The sequence below is a fragment of the Meleagris gallopavo genome, chromosome 5 (assembly GCF_905368555.1).
Source record: "Meleagris gallopavo chromosome 5, MGAL_WU_HG_1.1, whole genome shotgun sequence".
Lineage (NCBI taxonomy): Eukaryota > Metazoa > Chordata > Aves > Galliformes > Phasianidae > Meleagris > Meleagris gallopavo.
In genome coordinates, this window is record NC_139408.1 from 12,167,880 (window position 1) to 12,192,501 (window position 24,622).

The following is a 24,622-nucleotide window of genomic DNA, read 5'->3' on the forward strand; positions in this document are numbered from 1 at the left end:
GTAGCTTTGTAGATGTGATTGTACGTGAACTCCTAATATACCTGAAATATTTTTACACGTTCAGATATGTTTGAAACTGAATAAAAACAGAATTTTGTGACTGAGCATTTCACAGTTTGCATCCTTTATGTGGATTCATTCATTTCTTCCAAGAATTTAAGCTTCTATCTGTCCTAATAAAAGGAGTTCCATGTTCTCCCTTCATGCAGATGAAGCATTATAAGGCTGATCTTTCATTGGTTTGTTTCATTTGCAATAATTTGCACAGTATGAAAAAAATTTCTATGTTTATCTAACATCATAGCCAAAAATCTGGCCCTGTTTTTTGAAGACAAAATATGGATCTATTTTCAGAAAACACTTTCCACTATTTCAGAACACACACACACACACACAAAGCAAAGATAACGGAAGCATTAACTAAGGCTACTGACATCAACCATACCAACAGAGAGATGAGCAAAGACACTTACCCCTCCTTGATCTGACAAAGACTGTTCAAATGGGGTAAGCAAGTAAAACAGCATGTCAAAGGCATTCTGAGCTGCTGAGATGGTCCCATAAGTGCTGTACCACAGCATCATGCAGAGAAGCTGTGCAATCAATCAGAAAAAAGCATAATGAGTTCTCCTCATTATACATTTATTTTCATTTCAAGACTGCATAATTAACTAATTTACTTGTCATTGATTTTATGCTGATCATCATTGTTGCTTTAAGAATTCAGGTATTTTTCAGACTCTAACTTAACAAAAATAGAAAGATTGAGTGATAAATGCTCAGCCAGCATGATCTAGATGCTTATCAATGAGAACAGAAAGCTTACTCTGATCTACGCTAGCAAAATGACTGTACCTCAAAGAGCAATGATCCCTCTGACTTCTGAACTCTCAGAATTACTACTTTTAAATCAAAATTGGAATTCAGTGAACTTTTTATATTATTAAAATGTCTATCTCACACTATGCAAAGCTTTCACAAATAGCTTTGTCCAAATACTTATCCCTATAAAAACACACATACTGAAGCATTTCATTGCAATCACTTAAGGTTGTCGTATACTACACAATTAACACAATAAAAGCAATAGTATTTTATTTAATGCTCTCACAGAACGCCCTATCTCAAAAGGCACACGGGGACTTTAAGAAGGATGCACTACTCAAATCATTTTTCAACAAGACTGCTATTTACCCTCATATAGATGAGTTGCAGAAGATTCATCTGTTGTGAGATGGTAAGATTTTTAAAAGGGAAGAGAATGGGACAAGAGACTGGGAAAGCCAAAGGCAAGGGCTGTTAGCAAAGCAAGGGTGTGGGAGGTGGCTGCAGAAATAAGATAACTACAGTTAAATCCACTGTTATGTCTACCACGAATCCTCCAAAGCCAAGAAAGCTTATAAGAAGTGCCCAATCATTTCAAAGCGACAACAAGCTTCCTTACCAGTATCTGAGAGAGGACAAACAGATACATGCTGTCTCCAGTCATTAATCCATTCCACCAGGCAGCCCAAGCAAGCAGCGCAGTTTTCTGGGTGGTTTTCAGGGACTGCTCCTTCCTGTTCAGCTGTTCTTGTTGCCCTTGAGCTTCACCCATTGACTCCATCGCAGCTGGATTGGAAAGACCTTCACATGAAAACAACATGTGCAGGGAATGAATAGTACATAACCCTGCAGCCACTGCGGATGCTGCAGGAGCTATTGTTTTCCTAAAGACGATGGTTACCTCTCAGTTCTGCATCAGTAAGTGCAGCTCAGGGTTGCGAGCGTCACAATCTATTAGTGTAGCTGTATTCACCTGCCTTCGTCAGAAAAAAGTGAGTGTGGGTGGATAAATTATTTTCCTCTTTCTTTCCGGAGGTGCAGATCCTAGGCTTTGTTGTTAATACATTCTCATTTACATTGCTGTACCTTTTTGTTTTCTACTCTTTTAAAGTAACCATCTATGCTACTTCCTAGTCCCAGCCACATGACGGCATTTTGTTCCTCCCTGCCTCAGTTTCTTCCTTTCCCATTACTTCTCTTTGCCTAATGTGATTAAAAATTTCTGAGATAGAGACATGCTCACATGCAGTCTCCATAGCTCTGGATTTTGGCTAGGTGTCCTATGGCACTAATAAAGGACAAATTATAATAACCTAATTTTTGGATGGATTTGTATTTAGGAGTTACTTGATAACATTGTAATGCTATTTCATTCAATGGACATATGCACTGGTGAGGTGAACCCCTCAGCAGCACTATTTTAAACATAATGTGTAGACAATAATTATGATAATAATTAGATAAAAGATCAGACCCATGTGAAGTAAGTAGTAGTGATCTACATCTTTCCATGTGAGCAAAACCCCAAGGTTGGCCTATCCACAACATTATCCTTAAGCGAAAGCCAGCCATGAGTGCTCCAGGTAATGGCAACATTGTTGGCCTTCCTGTGGTTTGTGGAGGTGAGGTTTCTACCGAATGCTTCCTTCAGGTATTTCCCTCAATGTGTCAGAATAGCTATTATGTCAGAAAAGCATCTATAAATGAAGCACAACTCTAATTAGGCAAATTAAATATTCATGGCATCAGTCTGGACATCAGTATGACAAAGATTCAGGGAAATGCAATGTTTAATCTCTAAATCATGTCAGCAGAAAGGAACATGGGCTTTTAATTTCCTAAAGTTTCTTATTCCCACTCTGTGGTTGTTTTCTCTCTCTTCACTGAAATAGACCTTATGACATCCCTGCATAAACAAGGCACTTGGGAATCATCAATGAATTCCTACAATGCTCTCTATTCCCATAGCTGCCCCAAACCAAAAAGGACTACCCAGTACTTATGCAAGACATCAGGTTACTTGTTTCTTATATTCAAACTATCTCCACTCAGTTTGTGATGGGGAATAGCCTAAGAAGGATATGAGGGGTCTAAGTGGTTGTGGGTAGTTATTTTCATCCTCTTTTTGCAGGTATTTCTCAGGAAGCATGAAAATGCACATCTAGATAGACACACTCAGCTACATAAGCTGTACACCATAGGTATATGCTGGAATTAACTGATAGACTATTAGCCAGGGAAGACTCAGCACAGCAATCAGCACCAATACCATCTTTTTCATATGAAACATATGCTGATAAAACATGGAAATAGATGAAACTAAAAAGGTAAAAATAGACAACAACAATTCCAGCCTGTATTTCTCACAGTGGTAAATTTCTCTTCACTTTCATCTGTTCACTTTCATCCTCAAATGCTGGAAGACATGAACTATAAAATGGCACTTGTTAATATAAAGCAGACAGCTTGTGGAATACAGCTGAAGAGGTCAAGGGAACTCTGGTCCATCCCTCAGGGTCCAGCCAGTAACGTACAGAGTCTGACAACACCCCTTCAAGAAACATACAGAGCCCAGATACAGTCCTTTTTGTCCACAGACACTGACCACCCATTTAACATTCCTGATACCATGACACATAGAGCTAAACTCAAAGATTGCCAAGATGACAACATAGCAGCCATATCTCTGCCTGAACAGCTTCAATGTTGACCTCTGTTTTCATGTTCCATAACACGTTTGTTGCAAATTTCCAAGCTTGCAAACTGCTTCATGCCTTACTGGATTTTGACAAGAACAAAGGGGAAAATCCTTGTTACTGTCTGTCAGTTTTTTTCTGGTTTTGCTTGTTTGTGGAATGGTCATGTTCTGTTTTGCAACTAGAAGTTGAAATTTAGTGGGGTCAGAAAATTGATGTTAGAAATTATTTTTGCCATCCATGTAGAAAGACATTCACATGTGGCTGAGATAAACATTCAGAATTGTCTATCTAAATACTTTCTTGTGACTTCAAGTCTCTAACCTTCTGTTTTACCAAACACGTTTTAATTCCTACTTTTCCTCCATCAACATTAAATAACGCACCTCAGTCCCTGAGAGTGACTGATAAACCCATTAATTTACTGTTTTTCTAAACCTTTGTGATGGCTTTTGTTGGATGCACTTTCCAAAAGCTTCACTAAAATATCTGCAAAGCAGAAATAAAATATTTTTGGAAGACAACCAGAGAACACAGATTCCAAGCTCAGCTTTCAACTCTTTCCTATAAACTCATAATATTTCAAAGACTTTTTTTTAACAGACTAAAAGCTCATTCACCTCGTTATGCAGGTAAATCAAATTTCTACATTTCGTACCTGTTAGAGCCTGAGATTTTACAAGGCCACTTCTGCCTAAGTTGGAAACAGAATCCTGACGCTAAATGACGATGATAAGGCCACTTGACCACACGCCTTTTGGAACAAAGACGTCAAAGTTAGGGGAGTGCTGGATCTGTAACCATGGGGATTTATGCCTCTCCAGAGCCAAGAAGCTTAATTCCCAGAATTCCAGTGTTGTCTAGCAACAGATACGCAATTGTAGGAGTCATGTTCTTATGGCTGCCCAATAGAAGTAATCTATTGTCCTTCATATCATTTCTACTCTGAGGTAGAAATCTGCTCCATGAACCTAAGAGCCAAGGACTCCTGCTCTGCTGAAATGTTATTGTTTATCTGCTGCCAGCAGTTTCCTTTCACTAATACAGTAAATAAATAAATAAATAAATAAATAAATAAAAATCAGACACATCAAGAACACAAATAATGGAGAAATGTCAGAATCCATACATATTATGATAAACATACATATTAAGATTATTGTCTTGAGTAAACAAAGAATTAAAGCTGGATTAATTGAAGTTCACTAAAAAAAAACATTACTATTCCAAATCACAGAAGATTTTTACAAACGTAATGATGCCTACCTAAGATTTTGTATTGATTTAACTATATCAGCTTTAAATAATATTTCAATTATCAAACTTTATATCACAATCCTATATTGCTGCATTATTTTCCCTAGCAGGCTATAATTTCTTTCGCTGCACAGATTAGGTAATATGAGTGAGACATCAATAACGGTCAGCGTGGAGGTTTTGAGACAGCTGAGAAGAATGATTCCCCATCCAGAACCAATTAAGCCTTACTTGGATAGTGATTTGATTGACAGCAAATTGCAACATCCACATGATAGCCTTATGAATTTCTACACTATGGAAATACGGATTCAAGTTCCACCAATATTCCTCCTTTGACACAGGGCTACATTTGCTAGAAATATCAATTGGAAGAACTAAAATGTCTCAGACATCTATATCAAGCGTATGGCTTATTAAAGCAACTTAAAATTTGAGAACAGCACCATAAACTTAAACATCACTCCTGATCTTTCAGCCAAAGCGAAGCACCCATCTTGCATTCTTTTCCTAAACACAGCCATCAGTACAAGTTGCCAAAAATAAATCCCAAGATCATGTTTCTAGGCTATACTTCATAATGATTACAAAATCATTATTTCAGGGCAGATCCCACCAAGAAAAAGAAGGAAGACCATCCACTCTGCTCACTTCTTAGTGTGGGTGCTGTCCCACTCTAAGGGCAAGTATCTTTGGGCAGGATAGGAATAGGCAGGGAATCAATGAACTGTTGAGTCACGTCCTAGATGCACAAACTAGAAGAAATGGCCTCACCTACACTGCCAGCTCTCTAGCTCCAGCAGTCAGCAAGCTGTAAGCAGCTCAAGTGCACTGTCCCATGCATGTGTTATGTGTGAGGAGGATCCACATCCCTCCGAACCTGCCTACATCTTCACGACAGCTAAGTTTGGCAAGAATTCACATTGAACAATGGTTCTGGAATCAGGAAGCATTGATAATCATGAATGTGCTGGCTATGCTTCATAGTCAGCAAAATTATCAACATTTTATATCACAGACCTAAGTCTACATATAGCTTCTCCACCTTTAAGTATCCACATGCAATAATCTATTGAAATTATTGTCTCAGATTTCCATCCAGCTGCTAGGGAGACCTGCCTTCAATTAGAGAATAGTAAATGAACACATTCTACTGAGATGAGCCAGCGAAGCTCATTTTCACAGGCACTGAAATTGCATATGCAGGACATAGTCCTGGCATACACTTCATAGATCCTGTTAAATCTGAAAGTCATGAGACACTGATTGCAGGGAAATCCAGATAATGTCAAGACACTTCTAAGACAAATGAACTGCTTCAGAGTGCACATGAACATGATGTAGCTTGCACTGGAGTACAATAGAACAACTCATCCACTCAGGAAACAGAGCTCTAGGATAAAGATACCAGTTCAGAGGACATTCTCTGTTTTGCTTGCAACACAATGATGTATGAGAAGGATGAAAACAGAATAATAAGCTTCTGGATCAAGAAACAAACATTTCTTTTGCACTACAATGGTCTGGGAGAAAGCAGATACGAGGAAGAAGTATTGTACTTACATAGCAAAAAACTTATGTACTCACATTCCTCTCTCCACAGGAAATCAGCTGTGAGATCACTAACCTACAACTCAAACTTTTACTAAACTTCTTTACAACCTGGTAATCTCACACATTAAGTAAATAAACATAATGGCTGGTGTCATAACTCTTTATAGATGGATACAATTCACCATATGCAGGAAAGGCTGTTTTTTCTTCACCTACTCTGCATTCTTAACTCATCTGAGAAGTTATGATAAAAATTACGCTCAAGATCCAATCAGCTGTGTTGAAATCAATGGGAATATTATTTCATACTCCTGTAGTAATATTAAGAATGCATCTCTTTCTACCTCCTCCATTATTGATTTTCTTTGTACCGTGTCCACTATGATACTTCAATTCTATTTGATCACTGATCCGCTGTGATTCCAACTGCCTCATGCTCTTATCTTTTCCAAATAAATAATAAAAAATAAAAATATAATAAAAGAATTAAAAAATCACTGGAAGAGCAGCTTGTAGTCCCTAAAAGTAGTCCAATTAAGACCTGCAAAGAATAACAACCTCTAGAGCATCTTATAATTACCTGCTACTGCATTCCTGGAGTTAGAAGGGATTTACAACAATGTCACTCAAATAAATACTTCTAATTCCACTCTGAAAAAAGGCCAAATTCTAGCTGCCATGAAACCGTTATTGCTAGATCTTATGTTTGTCGTGTAAAACCACATAGAGTGCTACTTTGGAAGACACTATGCAGCTTAACTCAAACACTAACTTTAACAGATACACATATGTGTCTAACTCTGTAAGGCACCCAGGTAACCCCAAAAATCCTTTTGCATCTAACTGGAAGCGGTTAGATTTATCTAACACTTCAAGGAGAGCAAACTGCAATCTCATATTTCATTCTTTTCTGTGACAGAGTCTATGGAGGAAGTAAGTCTGACATATCCAAGTAAAAGGTCCAAACAACTGTGGCTACCACCTCTGACAGAACACAGAGGAATGGAAAGCTCACTGGGACTCAATCTCTTATGTAGCCACAAGAATTCAGCTTTTGATTTCCAATGCTTTTTGTTTGCATTAAGCGTATCTGCTCTGTACCATTACAATTATCTGGGCCAAGCTGTAGGCATTCACACATAAGTGGGGAACAACTGAGAACGTGTAACATTAAGGGATTCTACATGGGAAAGATGCACACTTTTGCTAGAATGATCACACTGGAAGTTACCAAGAGCAGTGGTATTTGATTTGGTGTGTTTGGCTCCTAAGTTGATATGCCCATCGAGAGGATGGAAGCTGCTCTGGGCTCTTAATGACACTGTTTCAGGTTCTCCACAGATTCAAAAAAATACCACCCCATGAAGCTGGGCTGACTGTGCGTGTGTGTGCATGCACACATTATGTGCATCAGCTGAAAATGAAAGAGTTCATCCGTTCTTTGAAAGATCAAACACTAGAAGAGAAGTTTGTGGAAAATGCTGTGATGACTATGCAAACCACAGATTTCAAACCGAGCTTGTAGTGAGTATGTTCACAGATACAAAGTGCCTATCTCTTATTGCTTAGTCTGTGAAGAACTGTGCTTCAGTTCTTCCTTCTGAATGAAAACCACAGAAATTGATAATAAAATATCCCCCTTTTCTGTATCATTACAAAACCAAAAACACCCCAAACCTTATACACTGCAATGCCCCTCTCAAACACTGAGGAAAATGTTTACCATTACACAATAGCAGATAATCCCTAAAAAGCATAATTTTCCCTTTGCATTTGATTGCTGTGAGTGGTAGTTAGAGCATTTAAAAGCCAGTAGCCTTCATTCTGAGAAAGGCAGATACTCACTGAAGTTCTTGAGACAGAAGTGCAGAAAGGGAAATGGCTATTTTCAGGTAAAGCACAAGAGATTTGCACACTTCAAGGCCAGTTGGTAGAATACAATGCTGCTTAAAGCAAAATGATTACCAAAACGCAGAGACACATCAAAAGAAAAGAAAACAAGGAGAAAAGTCAAACAGAAAAGCAATGCAGCAGAGTATTTCTAGTCCACTACCTCTCCCCTTTCACTGGTAAAGTTTTTTAAATGACTTTTAGACAAATTTCTTCTCTACTTGAGATAAGTTCTGTTAAAAGAATACGCATCCCTTTTCCCTGCTAGTGAGCTGCAAAGCTCCATCCATAAATGGTCTATTCTCATATCTGAAAGAACAGGAATCTGCTACCAGAGTGTGCAGGGAGAATAGCTGCCTTTCCACTCAGCAGCTCCCTGCTGAACTGTTGAGTCACACATTTTCTCTGCATTCATTTTCACACTGCTCCCACTCAGTCCACCTGCCACTTCATCTGGAATGGGTGGGAGGAGAAAAAAAGAGGTTAAGCAAGAAAAAAATGTTCACCCAGGACCATTATTACAATACTGCAGGGTCATGTACATGAGCAAGCCTGCTAGCTGCTAAAGAGGGACGGAGAAAAGAAACGTCAGATTGCAAGATAAACTGTCTCCCTCTCTTCTTCTTCCACAAGAGATTGGTCAGTGAACAAATGGCAGATCTCATCTGATTCCCAATCACACACTGATTAAATGCCCCTGCTGACTTGTTCTGTTAATCTAGGGCTTCATATCAAACTTAAGGCTTTCCTCCTTTTCTCTGACTTTTCAAGATGGCTGTGATTTTTTTCTCAACGGTTCAACAGACACTGTGAAGCAATTGCCTGGCTGTCACAGTGAACTGCCACAATGACAAGTGCCAATACCTTCTGGATAGATCCCATCCCCAAAGGTTATCTTTAGCTGAGCTGCTGCAGTGGAAATGTCAATCAGTTCCAATTTCTTCTTTAAACTGAATAATATGAAAAAAAAAATCTTAGCCACTTTTTTATGATTGATTTCTATGAAAGCTACAACAGAAGTCAACACCACTCTACTATCTGATAAATTTCAGTGTGAAAAAGAGACTTACCAGTGACGAGATATCTGTTTATCATTGCTATCGTGGGTACAGCTGTATGGGTACTATGTTAGGTAGTACAGTTAGGTAGTACAGCTGAACAGATACATTTAAAGAAATATTATTTCCATATTAATTTAAATGGATTTTTAAACACTGCAATTTTTGATGTCACACAGACAAAAAAATATCCCAGAAGATTCCCAGTTTCAAAAGTTGTTCCAAAAAGCACCTCTGAAACTGACTTTCAGACTAAACCAGGATAATTGTGAAGCACCACCTGGAGTACTACATCCAGGCTTGGAGACCCACAACTCAGGAAAGATGTCAAGGTTTTGGAGAGGATCCAGAGGAAGCTCACAGTGATCATCAGAGAGCTGGAACACCTCTCCTATAAAGACAGATTGAGGGAACTTGGTTTATTCTGTTCTAGAGAAGAGAAGTTTCAAGGAGACCTCAATTTCAACCTTTCAATATTTAAAGGGAGCTATAAAAAGGAAGGAAATCAACTTTTTACAAGGATAGAAAGTGATATGACAAGGCGAAATGGTTTTAAACTGCAGAAGAAGAGATTTAGATTAGATGTCAGGGGAAATTTTTCACGGAGACAGAGGTGAAGTGCTGAAAAAAGACTGCCCAGAGAGGCTGTGGGTGTCCCACTCCTGGAGGTGTCCAAGGCCAGGCTAGATGGCGCCCTGGGCAATCTGATCTAGCGCCTGATTTAGTGGCAGGCAACCCTGGCCATGGCAGAGGTGTTAGAACTAGATAACCTTTGAGGTCCCTTCCAGTCCAAGCCATTCTAAGATATAATTCTATGATTCTCAGACTACTGTTACTGCTCCTACCCAGTAGAAAAATTAAGAACTAGATAATTTTATTTTCTAAGGCAGATCTAGCGCTTGAGAAAACAAGACTGTTTTTCACTTGTGAGAAAGTCTCTTCTTTGCAAATGTTTGTGCCCTTTTCGTGGTAATTCTTCTGGTTCTTCTTCTTCCCAATCTGAGAAGAGCTTAGTGACATCGTTTCAATATGCCTTTCTGTATGAACTCCTCCCTAAGTTCATCTCTTGGGCTCATTGTTTGGTTTGAGAAATAGTTCATGAAAAAATATGACAGAGGGGAAAAGAACTACATAAAAGTGAAAAGCAAAACTCAAAAATGTTCTCAAAGTTCCTTGCCTCTGTAAATCTGTTGTTCCAAATAAATTGAAGAGTTTCTCTGGTCTATGAAGTCATTGCTGAAGAGGGAAGGATGCATCCTCTAATCAGAGACTTTGTTGTGCTGGAAGGGTGAGACTCCTTGTTTGGGCTGCTGCCAAACTCTTCCTGCCTTGGTAAAACTAGATACTCAAAACAGCACTCCTCCCAAACACAGAGCCCTGCATGATGCTACTGGCTGCTTAATATAACAAGAGCATCTAGTACGGTAAATTTATCATCTGGTAATTCTTGGTCATCTCACTCAATCTCTAGTCTGTAGTTATTTACACTGAAGTTGAAAGGGCAAATCAACTCACAACACCTTTTGCTGATAAGAGTCTAGCTCAGGTGTAAGCCCTTCTTACACAGGACTGAGAGGAAAGTAAAATCATCAGCTCTTTGCTCTAGATGGATAGACCTCTCAGTTCAGCAAAGATGAAATACTAGGAACCATCAGAAATAAGAGATTGTTAAATAGAGGAACCAAATGGAAAGTATATGATAGCTACTGTACCATCTGCTCGGGTCTCTTTTTCCTCCAATACTGTATATAAATCACTACGCTTCTACTAATAGTGGGGGAGTTTCTCTGAATTTCTAATGGAAAGTTAGTTATGCCCTTGCCCTCACATAAATCTTACTCCCACTATTAAATCAAATACACAAGAGGTTTATTCCTGAAAGATCTACTAATACTCACAGGTCTTAAGGAAAGGATGTGTTGTTAAGCAGTGTCCTTTTCTTCTGGGAAACCTGTCAAGTTAAAAGATATACTATTTCTCATGGCAGTTAGGGCTCCTAGAGCAGTGTTTGGTTCAAAACAATTAAAATATTAAATAGTGTCAAATTACTGCACTTGAAAAGTGAATGCAGACCCTTGGTGGGCAGGGGCGGTGAATATTAACTTCCATCACACCCACACGTAATTAGCATTTGCTATTTTTCAATCAGTACTCTATTCAAAGCTTCTTTTGTTGGTTTTTATTTTCTGTACAAGGCTTTTTCCTTTTTTCCTATTAACCCCTTTACAGAAGTTCTTTTTGATTACTACTTAACAATTGACTGCATTTTTGAAACATGCATGAAAAAACATTTCTTTGTTATGGTGCTTTCTTCAAAGTTTTTCAAGTGCCTGGTAATAATTTTTTTTGAGGGGGAAAGTGGGGGGGGCGTGTACTTGAGTTTTTACAAGCACACTGCAAGTTGAGTTTCAGCAGAGTTTGTGTCCTAGTCAGAAAACACCATTTAACAGTAAAAATTGAAATGCACAAAGCAGCTCTGTAATTCTATAGTTGAAGAAAAACTACCGCTTAGACTGCTAATGGATCAGCCTCTCATGGGCAACATAGCTGGGAAGAACTGTCAACAGTGCAAGAAAAAATGCAGATTTAGCTGCACAGGGTTTAATCTTCTTTCGAGGCAGGATAATCAACTCTCTGTGCTCAAATCCAAATGATCACTTTCATGCCTTTTACCACAGCAGGCATGTCCAGCCCATGGGCCACATGCAGCCCAGCACGGCCCACAGTGAGGCTGGGCACTCACCTGACCATCATGGCGACGGCTCTACCCCATTGAGTGGCTCGGCCCGGCCCTGGGGCATGCATCCATTGCTCACCAACACCAAACATAAATGTGGAATTGGCACTGCTGATGAGCTGAAAGCAGGACACGGGGAGGGCACAGTGAAGTGCTAGCTCAGGTTATGGCAAATAGTTTTATATGTTTTGATACATTGGCTAAACACAGTCCTGTGAACAGCAAAAAATACGCAGCCTTGTTTTCAGTTTTGATTCAAGAATTTGAGAACAGGTTACAAGATGGTCAGAAAAATTGTTAAAGTTTTGGTATACTTGCAACTCCGTTTCAAGTTGACAATACTTTTTTTGAAATGAATGTATAGTTGCAATCAGATGTTCAACTAAAAAAAAAAAATCTGATCATGTCTCTTTAACAGACTTTTATAATAGAAAAATACCCCTTATCTTCTCATCCCTCATCTGCCTCAACCACTTCTTATTCATGTCATTGCTTTTCGGCAGTATTGAAGGATGAGAGAAGGGCCCCATAGTAAAAGATGAGAAAAGTGCTTCACAGGATCTGGGGATAGAGATAGTTAGAGATAGCTTCCAAAAGCAAATATGTAGAGGTTGTTAGAAGAATGGGGATTGCAGACACTGGCACTGAGACAACGAGGGGGTAGAGAACACAAAGTTAAGAGTTTGAGAACAGCCCGAGGACACCTGGCAGGGAGGTGATAAGATGTCCTCAGGCAGGCTAGAACTGGATCTGGGGCTGCCCCTCCTGCAGGGTCAGAAGTTTACAGTGAGGAAGACTACGAGCCTTCGCGAGGAAGACTATGTTTCTTCATCCACGACCACCAGGAGGAGACCCCCACGACTCACTACGCATGTGGGAAGGGGAGAGTCTGCATGCTAATATGTTCTCAGAAATGTAATGAATATGTATCCAAATTCCTGGAAACAATTATGTATTAGTTCAGCTTATATCTTTCACACACTTTTTCCTCACAGTGTGCAGGTCAGGCGGATCTATCCCCCTTGCACCCAGCGTATGCGCACCACTGAAATAAACATACCTGCTCTATATCCTTAATCTGGCTATAGAGTTTGATCTCTGCATGTCAGGTACAAAAAGAGTAAAATTTCATCAAAAATCTCTGATGAGCTCACTAAGAATTGCTACCACTTCCATCCAATCAGACATTTATGCATTAGATTCATAAAAACAAGGTCAAATATCCCACCAGTTTTATGTTTCTGTTGCTCTTTTTTTTTTTTTCTTTCTTTTTTTTTTTTTCTTTTTTTTAGAATTTTAATAAGAACACCCATGAACTGCAGGACATGCTTAAAAGGGGCTCAATGCATACAAAAACAAACAAAATACCAACAAAAACAGCTGCAATAATTTTATATCAGTCAAACAGCTCTGTGGTACTAGAGTCAATTAGAAAATTAAAAGAAAAGTGCATTTGCATTCTGGTTTCACACACTTTTGAAAATATTTGATTTTGCTAATACTGTCATTTGTACTGGCATTAGCAGACTTTTATTACTCAAAAAAGTATATTTCTTCTTGCATGCAAAGAACTTCTACAGCTGTAATGCAAATACCACTTTGCATTTCTAATTTCTTTTGAGCTACTTCCTAGCCTGCTGTCCCACAGGTTTTATATCCATCTACTGCTCTGGGGTATGACAGGTCTTGCACCTTGAAGCAGTTGGGCAATATGCTGGCCTCCTGCCAAGTTCAGACATGAAGATTTTAACTTTTCATTCATTTAGATATAGCCCTGCTTTACTAAGTGACTAAAATCTTATGCCCTGGAGCCTTCAGCAAAAACGTTTAGGAAAGCCACTATCACATTCAACATTTATTCCAATGACACACTCTTCCCTGGCAAAGTAAATTGTATCAAGAGTCTTAACAATCATCTTCAGTCACAAACCTTATATATGCCTCATGGGTACTACTGCAAGGGTACTACTGCATTTCACTTTCTTTCATGAATTTTAAAAGGCTATGCTTGAACTGGTTAGCTTCCTCAAGAAATAACTGTATCATTTATATATTATCATTTATGCTCCAGAATAATCACTTGGTTAGTTAAGAGTGTGAACAGCTAGAAACAGGATGTCCACACTTAATTTTATCTCTATTACCACCCAAGGCTACTTCATTATGGGCACAAATGCAAAACCTACAAAAATCAAATGCTATTGCTTCCAGTTCCATAACAATCTCCTACACCTGTAATTGCAGAATCTTCAAGTTAGGGACACGGTGAGATGCATAACAGTCCCATTAACCTCTCCTAATGAACCACATAACAGCACAAAATCAAAGACTACTCCTAGAAGAAGGTAGTAGTTCACTGTGTTTATTTATGTCCAATCTACCAGAGCGTGTGTGTGTGTATATGTATATATATAGTGCTCATCAACATAGATGCACAGCTTTAAGTAGCTAAAAAAACCCACAAAAAGCCCCAACAGTTTGCCTTTTCATCCTCTTCCCTGAGATAGAAACGTGCACAGGGCAATGTTTTGTCTAGATATATAAACAGACACGCACAAGTTGTTATGGATCTATGTCAGAGTAGGTGAGAAAAAAAGCACATGCTTATGATAAGTTTTGCAATTATTCTGGGAGAATTTTACAGCACTTGTCTGTAGTCAAGAGCTTCACTCCCTCTACAAAACAAATTAAAGCAGTGAAAATCTTGCAGGTGCCAAAGTTTTGTTTGATCCAAGAAGATGACTGCCCCTTACATGTCACTGCCTCATGCCAACCTATCTTAGCAACCCCTAACATTAACCAGTAGGTCCACAAGGTTGTAAGCAAAGCTGTGTGAAGACACCATTTTGGATCTGGTCTTGCATCATGTTGCATGTGTGCTTCCAGCTGGTACCAGATAGCCTATAGAGTTTTGTTCCGTACACCAGCAGTCAGTGTGGACATGCTCTTGGTTACCTTGGACCAAGATTATTCTGAAGACGATTTGAATGTGATTTGATATTCCACAAAAGCAGGCAAAACACCTGATGCTTTTGTGAGAGGCAGAGCTATCAAGGAGGTATGCTGTTAAAATCTCACATTGCTACAGATATCAAAAGTCTCACACCAATTCCCTACTCTGAAGATGAAAGAACAAGTCATTTTACCACCTCATCTATGCAACACAAATTTGAGCTGTTCAAAAACTTTGCTTTATCATGTCCTAATCAGAACATTTTTGTTTTTTTCAGGAGCTCCTGATTTCATAATATTTATGATACAGGTCATCACAAAGGCAACAAGTATATCCTAATGGAGTTGAAGTCATCCCACTGTTTTGTTCCAATGCTGAAAGTGCTGTGCCAGCTTTCTGTGATGTTCCTGAAAACATAGATTTAATGTATTTTGAAGTACATATAGTCAGTCACCTTTCATAGTGCACACTTAATGAAATGTGGCTGCTGGTATGTGTCAATATATCTCTCATCCACACCGCTATATTTCTGCTATTCTATCCAGAGTACTTCATTTGCATTAACAGATGACAGACTCTTCATACCAAGTCTCTCCTCATACTTAGATGCATACTTTTCTTCTACAAAAAGTAGAAGAAAATCTGTACTAAACAATCTTGGAATTCATAGCTTTGAGGACAAATGCAGAACTTTCCACACCTTCTCAATCTCTTTTTTTCCACAAGGGTTAGATTCTACTCAAAGATTTATTTTTTTATTTTATTTTTTTCTCCTTGAAACTCTCAACTCCTGGTAACAAATATGCATAACACACTTTTTTTCCACCACTTTTACTGAAGATGGCATTAATTATGCTGGGAACGTCATATGTAGAATGGACAGGAAACCTTAAAGAGCTTAAAGAAAGATTTTAAGACTGGCTCAGGCAGAAGTGTTGTGACCTACAGCAGATACGATAAATGGGGACACAGAAGATTAGTCAAGATCTCAAGTTCTACCTTTTTTTTGGGGGGGGTAGGGGGGGTGGAAGATAATGGAGTGAGGGGGCTGATGTAATTATAAAATTGCAGTCCATGTACTCACCTTTTATCTTTCCAGATCTTGAAATAATCTTGCCAATTGAAAAGCCATAAAACCACCAAATTCACACATCTCCACTAGGAATAGCAAGATAGTAGCACAAATCTCAAGAACAAAGGAAGCTTCATCTAAGAGCTGCTGCACAAGCATTTGCAGCCATGGAAAATATCACAGGCTCCTGTGTCCTGGCCACGGAGATTCAGAGCATGACAGTGTCAGAAAGAACACAGCAGTAAACGGCTGCACAGATTGCTAAAGGAGGCAATTTTGAGAGCCCCTGCACAATAACAACAAAGAAAAATGAAAGTCACTTAGTGTCTTTCAGGAGCATCACCCTTCTTCAGGACAGCAGCAAAACTGGCTAGATGATTTTTCTTTTGCTGTTCCTTTTACCCATTTCAGCAAGAATACTGCCTTCACGAGGAAGTCAGGATCAAGCCCTGCAGCCTTATCACCTCAGTCAGTTTCTGGGCTCAGAGGTGGTTTTTTTTTTTTTTTTTTTAAAGATACATATAGAGAAGAAAAGGCACCCAAACTCCTGAAGACTTTGCAAAGTAGCAAATTTGGACCATTATTTGAAGATTAGTCTCAAACACACACTATTTATCTGTCTTGTGTGTGTGTGTGTGTGTGTTATATATATATATATGTCTATTGTAATACAAACTCTGGCACAGAAAGGAGCTTTGATAGAATTTGTTAGTTAATTAAATCCAGAATGTTAATGGATTTTTCATAGCACTGTGGCACTGTATCTAAGAAAAGCAATGAAAAAATTGTTCTATTTAAATGTGGCAATAGCTGTAGTCTTTAGGCATATGCTTAATGAATAAATCTGTTAGGAAAAAGGTCTGTGTGTACTGGAGGGAAGCAGTATGTTTGTTCTCACTTGAAGCGTGCCACGATGGCAATCATCAACAGCAAATGGCCTCTGCTGTAAGGACTAAATAAAATTATTTGTGGGCATTTGCTTTCAGGTGAAACTGCTTTATCTTTTAAAGAGCATGTTTATTTTAGCTTACCAGCTGAAAATAAAGCAAAGTCAGATTTGTGCTATTAAGGACACCTGATAAATGCTCACACTCTTTGGTGGGTGCAGTCTAAGAATCACAACATAGTTATACCCAGGCAGCCTGCTACCACAGCGTGGGGTGCAGAGGCATTCAGATCCCACAGTGAAAATGGTCTAACAACCCAATGCAAGTACATTTTGTAGCTGTGGGTTCCATTTCAGAGATTAAATTATATAGAATACAACGCAAGACAAAACATGAACAGTATTGTGCATTTAAAGCTTAGATGCCAATCAGAATGCTAAGATGGCAAGGCATATGAGAAGAAACTTAGTTTATTAGGTTCCTATTTCCATAAGCTAGCAGTTTTGTTTGGGAAATTAAAGTGCCGTTGATTTATGCAAGGCAAAAAGTATGGGAAATACACATAGTTAAACCACAGCTCACCAAGACAGACTCTCTTTCCTGTTCATTCCCTCAGTGATGTGCTTGAATAAGATGCTTTTTACAAAGCAACCAGATCTCTCTCAGAAGGCACATTCTGTGGTTAAACAGCCATGGGTAACTTCCAGGTCCAACGCAACTGAAGTCTCAAACAGGTCGTACTACAGCTGGAAATCTACTGCGGCTGAAAATCCCTACCAACCAAGTGAAATCATGCCATGATCACCCCTACTTCGACACTTCTCAGGCAGCAGGGTTGGGAGACTGTTCCTCATTGCTTTTGGAGGGTTGATGCATGACTCAACACTCACTCAACACTAACTTTAGTCCTTGCAGTCCCTCCCCTCCCAGTGAACATATAAAGCAAGTTAAGATTAACAAAGATCAGAGATCACAAGTGGGAGGAAAGAGATAAGAAGATGCGAAAGAGACAAAGCAAGTCTCAGGCTCTCAAGGTTTCTTTTTTGAGAGAGAGCTGTGACACAATGAAAAAAATCATTCCATCATTAATACCTCTGATTTTTGAAGATGGTATTTCCTTCCCACTCTCTTCTTATATGTTAACCCTATTAGAAAACTTCTCAATGAATTTTCTTGCATTTCTCCCTGCTAAATATAGAAATGCTACCAGCAAGCATAAGCAAGACATGAAATCTCAATCTACAAACTGGTAAGACAGAAGTCTAGAGAGCATGATTTCAAAAGTACTGTGCTTTTCAACATTTGAGTGTTTCTAAAGGGACAAAAGAAAGCTGACTTTGTTAGCTGATGGCAAAAAGCAGAATGGATGCTCTTTCTTTGATTACAAACTGCCTTCTGACTGCTTAAAATGAATCAGCAGTAGAAGTTTAAGATACTATGACATGAGACATTAGACTTGCAAAGAGTGATTTGCTTCACCTCAAAAATCAGCAGGATTCTGTTCTCAAAAGTGACTAGAATTTTTTACCAGGTTGACTTCCAGCTTATTTCGGGATATAGTTATACGACTAATTTGCCCATTCACCACTGAATCTGCTGTCACTAAGTACTAACCTTTGTTCAAACCTTTGTAAATTTATCCTTATGTATAGCAAGTACGTATTTTATCTAAGTCAGGATGACCATCCTTGAAACTGCTGAAATAATTAAGTAATTAAGCAGAGGAACTCTTACTCACAATGCAATAAGTAAGCTTGTCTTTGAATATAGGATCATCTTGAAAATACGTAGTTAATTAGCACATCTAGCTAGCTTGCAAAAATCCTGGAGGATCTATCTTTGTGGAAGACCACATAGCATCCAAATGTGCAACTTTGCAATAAATCAGAATCTCATCTGCATATGAGGTGGGCTTAATGCAATCAGTGACCAATCCGCCTTTCAGACAAGTCTACAACCCAAACAGTGAGGTAGTGAAAAAATTAATATGTAATAACATGCCAGATCCAATAAATGCTGCATTGTTTTAGGTCTCAGATTCCTGAAACAGGTACTTTAGTATTTTTGACCTGTAAAACGTCTGTTTATGATGTTAATCCAGGTCCTGCAAACACATGCTCCACCAGGTGACATAGAAGACAAAAGTCAAGCTAAACAACAGACTAGCAGCAAAAAGAAAAAGATAAAATAAAGGTGAAGGTACAGACAAAGAAGGGCTGACAGTGTTTGGGAATAATGGAAATGAGAATGTGATGAGAAAGGGAAAATGAATACAAGGCTATAGAAGAGAAGCCCACAGGAGGAGAAGTGTTGAAGCCTGGCAGAAGGACTGAGGGGAGACTAAAAACAGCAGCTGGCTGTAGCTCAAATCAAACAAGGCAGCATATGCAAGGGGAGCAGTATACTGAAAACTTCTTTCCTTTTGGAGATTAAATACCTCAGAGTTACAGGAGAGCCTTCCCTGCCTTTCTTCTGGAATCCCTTGATCTACAGATTAGAACCAAAACTCTGAAGCATGAGATGATCTTGTTCAGCTTTTTCTATGGTTGTCATTTCCCAATTGCTACTGTGAGCTCTTCATGGAATTTTTCAAAGGCAAAACTGTAGAAACAGTAGATCTTGATTTATTTTTTGGACTGGGAAATCTGATACTGACACCACCCCCAAATTATTCAAAACATCAATAAACCAGATTTTCTATGGGTCTAGAAAATTCCCAGAATCCTCGGTTCAGCTAGATAGTACTTAGTCCTGCTGAGACAAGATCTCACACAATTTGAACTCTTTTCAAAGTAGGGCCTAAGTTCCATTTTTCAAAAATAGCTTAAAAGCATTCAGTCTATTCACACTGAAAGACAATGAGAAAAGACTGCACAGTTGCTCTTGCAATGAATGCTGGCAGGCTTTTCAAGCTACTGATGACCATATGTTTTTGCTTTTTTGAATTGTTTGTCTGCAAATACAGCACACAAATGCATGTCCATGTGTCTCTGACAATTAAGTAATCTTGCACAGCTATGAAAGCATCAGAGTCTACATACTGGGCAGTTTGGGAGCCCAGCATTCAGGCCGCAAACTGCAGGAATGTTTAGGTTTGGCACAGACCTCATAAGGAAAAGTTCTAAGTGGGAAAGTCTTATAGTACTAGCCAGGGCTATAGGGAACCTTGGTTCTACAAGCTTCCACTGAAGTAGAAAATGACTTCACAGGTATACATGACAGGCCAAGAAATACCATTCCGGAGAATATCCCATTATGTCCTGTCTGCTGTTGTTTTTGTCATTGGAAAATATAGGCTACTACATCTCTCTCAAGACCATATACCCTACCTCCTTCAAGATGATGCCTCTCAAACCTCACTCTGACACAGATAAAGCACATGGCCTAATATATCTTTTGCAGTTCTGAAAGACAAAGGTTAAAACATAAGCACTACATGCAGAGAGGCAAGAGCACATGAATGGAAGATCATCCTAATATGAACAGCAAAGGAAAGAATTGACAGGATATCCTGAATAATCTCTGGAGGAGAGTGACAGTCTGTTGTTTACAGTCATTATACTATTTTCCTGCCTGTGCAGTACTGTACAGAACACAATAGAATCTACTTTTACCTTGGACTCAGGATCTCAATCTTTCTCAGGACTGCCAGGGTCTGTTTTAAAAGCACCCAAATTGTGATCAGACTTTGAAATATTTCTGCTAGCATTCCTGCTCAAGCCCTATTAATCACAGAATCACCAAGGTTGGAAAAGACCTACAAGATCATCCAGTCCAACCATGCACCTATCACCAGTAGTTCTCAGTAAACCATGTCCCTCATCATTATTTTTAATGTCCAAACGTTCCTTGAACACCTTCAGGGTCAGTGACTCCACCACCTCCCCGGACAACCCATTCCAGTGCCTGACCACTCTTTCAGAGAAGTAGTATTTCCTAATGTCCAGCCTAACTCTCCCCTGGCACAGCTTGAAACCATTCCCTCTAGTCCTGTCATCAGTTACACAAGAGAAGAGCTCACTACAGCTCACTACAACCTCCCTTCAGGTAGTTATAGAGAGCAATAAGGTCTCCCCTGAGCCTCCTCTTCTCCAGACTGAACAATCCCAGCTCCTTCAGCTGCTCCTCATAAGGCCTGTGCTCCAGATCCCTCACCAGCTTTGTCACCTTTCTTTGAACCTGCTCCAGGGCCTCAATGTCTTTCTTGTAGTGAGAGGCCCAAAACTGGACACAGTACTCGAGGTACGGCCTCACCAGAGCTGAGTACAGGGGACAGTCACTTCCCTGTTCCTGCTCGCAAAACACTGTTCTCACAAGCCAGGATGCTATTGGTCTTCTTGGCCACCTGGGCACACTGCTGGCTCACGTTCAGCCAAGCATCAATCAATATCCCCAGGTCCATTTCCTCTAAATAGTTTTCCAGACACTCTGCCCAAGCCTGTAGCGTTGCCTGGGGTTGTTGTAGCCAAAGTGCAGGACCCAGCATTTGGCCTTGTTGAACCTCATCCCATTGGCTTCAGCCCAGCTATCCAACCTGTCCAGATCCCTCTATAGGGCCTCACTACCCCCAGGCAGATCGACACTTCCAGTCAACTTGGTGTCATCTGCAAACTTATTGAGGGCGCACTCAATGCCCTCATCCAGGTCATTGACAAACATATTGAAGAGGACAGGCCCCAGCACCAATCCCTGGGGAACACCATTCCTGACCGGTTGCCAGCTGGATTTAGCTCCATTCACCACCACTCTCTGGGCCTGTTGCTCCAGCCAGCTCCTTACCCAGCCAAGAGTGTACTTGTCCAAGCCACAAGCTGCCAGCTTCTGCAGGAGAATACTGTGGGAGACAGTGTCAAAGGCTTTGCTGAAGTGTAGGTAGACTACATCAATGGCCTTTCCCTCATCCACCAGACGGGTCACTACATCATAGAAGGAAATCAGATTGGTCAAGCAGGACCTGCCCTTTGTGAATCGATGTTGACTAGGCCTGATCCCCTGGTTGTCCTGTATATGCCACATGATCTCCTCAAGTAAGATCTCCCTTAAGTAAGCTTCAATACCTATTTAGATATGTTCATGATTTTTGATAGACATTTAACCTTTCAATTAACATTCTCATGTTAAAGACTGAAAATAAAACAAGTAACTGGTATGGTCAAATGAATATGAATATACCAACACTAACTCTGACGTATTTCATTTTACTTGATCATTTTTCATCGCAGGCACAATACAGTAACATCAAGCAAATGAGGCATTTCCATCTTCTCATCAATTTGGAAGTAGTACCCAAACCATTCTGCCTCTGGGATAGGAGGCTATCTGAGAAAGGAAAATGCAGGGTGGAAAGCACATGGAGGAAAAGAGATGTATATCCTTGTGGAAATCTAGGAAAAACTCACAGCTACTGGAGAAGTAGCAGTAGCAGAGTGGTTAAGATATCTTGCTGTGGAAACCCAAATCACAAGCTGGAGCTTTACACCAAAGCACTTTGTTGGATCAATCTGCGCGTGCATTTTATCTTGTTACCTGGCATGTTACACTGAAGATGACAACACATACACTACTATAAGCCACTGCCTATACAGAAATCTGTATCTTCTCATCCAGTTCATGCGGCCTACTATGCTTTTTTGAAGTTCATTATAAGCCTTAATAGAAATTCAAAACTGAAAATGCATACTGCAACAATACCAAGCTTTCGGAATTGCCAGAGCCAACTTCACAGCTCCTCTCAGACTGTTATTCAAGATAGCCTGCTAAAGTTGTTTACTTATCACTCTTGCCCACCTATCCTATTTCTAGTTTTCATCTCATGGTTCTAGTGATGCAAGGAAAACTGGTGTCTTTCCACAATGGTTTAGAAAGTAATTTGTCATCCAAGACCATACCAGAAAGGTGATGCTTATGGTTTTATGCAGGATGCCTGAAAGATAGCCAAAGGCTGCCAACTTCCATTAGAACTCCAGTAGAAAACAAATCAATTTCCTATAATCAGTTTCCTTCAATGTCTCTGGAAATTCCAGCCTGAATAATACAGTTTTATCTTTGTATTGAACAAAAATATATCTCTGATATTCTGACTGCTTTGTTGGGCTAGTGAGTCTTAGCAGGCATAAGTCTCAGTAAATTACAAGTGTCAGAATATTAGTTACCCTGCATGGTATATAGCAGAAAACAATTTGATACACGGAACAGAACAAGAAAGAAGAACTTAAAGACAGTTCACTTGTCGCCTATCCAGCAAAAGCTTAAGAATCGGCCTAACCCTTCATAAAGATAAGACACAATAGATGTTTTTCAAATACTACCTTTGCTTCAAGACCTTCACAAAAGCATGATTTTGATGTGGAAATTTATGCAAATAAACAATTGGTAAACATTGAACTTGCCAACCATAGCTAAACTTATTTTGGTGCTCCTTGTTACAAGTGGCATTTTCAACCCTTTTACCTTCTGTGCGCTTCTTCGTGATTTGTAGTAGAACAGGAAGAAATACAACCTAGCACAAAAAAAAAGATAGGGTGTTTTTTTCATCTTTCTATTTGCATATGGTTAGTAAAACTCTGTTCATATTACTATGCAAACAATAACCATAAATCTCTTGCTGAATCAAGTATTCATTAGAAATACTGACTACTGTTTAGAAATGCAACAAGATCACAGAATGTTCATTTAATGAAAGCACGATTTTAATTGTACAGTGTCTCTAAACTTTGTATTTGTCCAATCATGTAGTAAGGAAAACAACTATGCTCCCAAGAGAGCATTCTTTCTCCTAAGAGTCTATTATGATATTTTACTTTTCAAACAGAAGCAGTATAAACCACACAGTGTCAAACTAAGGCTTCCTTATTCACTTCTTCATTATTCTTGTGAGAAATCTCTCTGTAGTCATCAGGATTATTAGTGCAACACATCAACAAAAGAAATATGGATTACAACCTAGCCCACATGAAACAACAATTATGCTCTCACAAACCACAGAAAGTCTATAGCTTTCTCAAAGAGAAGCTCCTTGAAGGCAAACCTCCTTACATAACACTGAGATAAACTGTACTGAACTGATAAGGACCACATAACTAAAACTAGCACATAGTAATTTACCAAATTGGTACTTGTCAAGAATAGACTAATTTTAAATTTAACTCTGTTGAAATTAGTGCCCTTATATATGTGAACCTTTAGATACAGTGCACCTTGGCACTGCAAACTGTCTTGCTTTCATCATCTCTTTGAATCTGAGATGCTGCTCAGAGATGGAAAGAGATTTTCATCACTTTCATTTTCTACCACATTGAGTTTCGCACACGTTCTGCAGAAGAAACTTGCTTTAAAAAAGATTGAACTCCATGACCTCAGCTTCAAATTGCCACCCTAAGTGCATGCTCCTTCCAAGTTAGGATGCTTAATTTTGCCTGTTTCCATAGGTTGATGAGATCCCTTTTATCTGCATTTTCTTTTCCCTCTGTACCACAGCATGGCAATACAGCAAAACTTTTTAAGTCTCCAGGAGCACCATCCAATTTTACTCAGTGCATCAAGCAAAAAACATGCAGTGTTAGATATGAGCTGCAAAATAAAGCATTGAGACAGTTCTGTGAAATAAATAGCCTTCTAGTCACTCAAAATGACTATTCCTTAAACCACTCCATACTGAGAACTTGCAGCTGCATTCTAGACAGCATTGTGTGAA

At 39.3% G+C, this 24,622-nt stretch overlaps 1 protein-coding gene across 1 annotated transcript in view; it reads right to left on the minus strand.

Annotated features, from left to right (window-relative positions):
• PTPN5 (protein tyrosine phosphatase non-receptor type 5) overlaps nt 1-12,065 on the minus strand; it is a 95,403-nt gene extending 83,338 nt beyond the window's left edge. Inside the window, 4 exon segments of the mRNA XM_085224262.1 lie at nt 474-593; nt 1,445-1,626; nt 11,179-11,231; nt 12,024-12,065. Coding sequence (XP_085080388.1) covers nt 474-593; nt 1,445-1,626; nt 11,179-11,231; nt 12,024-12,034 — 366 coding nt within the window. The 5' untranslated portion in view covers nt 12,035-12,065.
• Nucleotides 12,066-24,622: the final 12,557 nt, after the last annotated feature.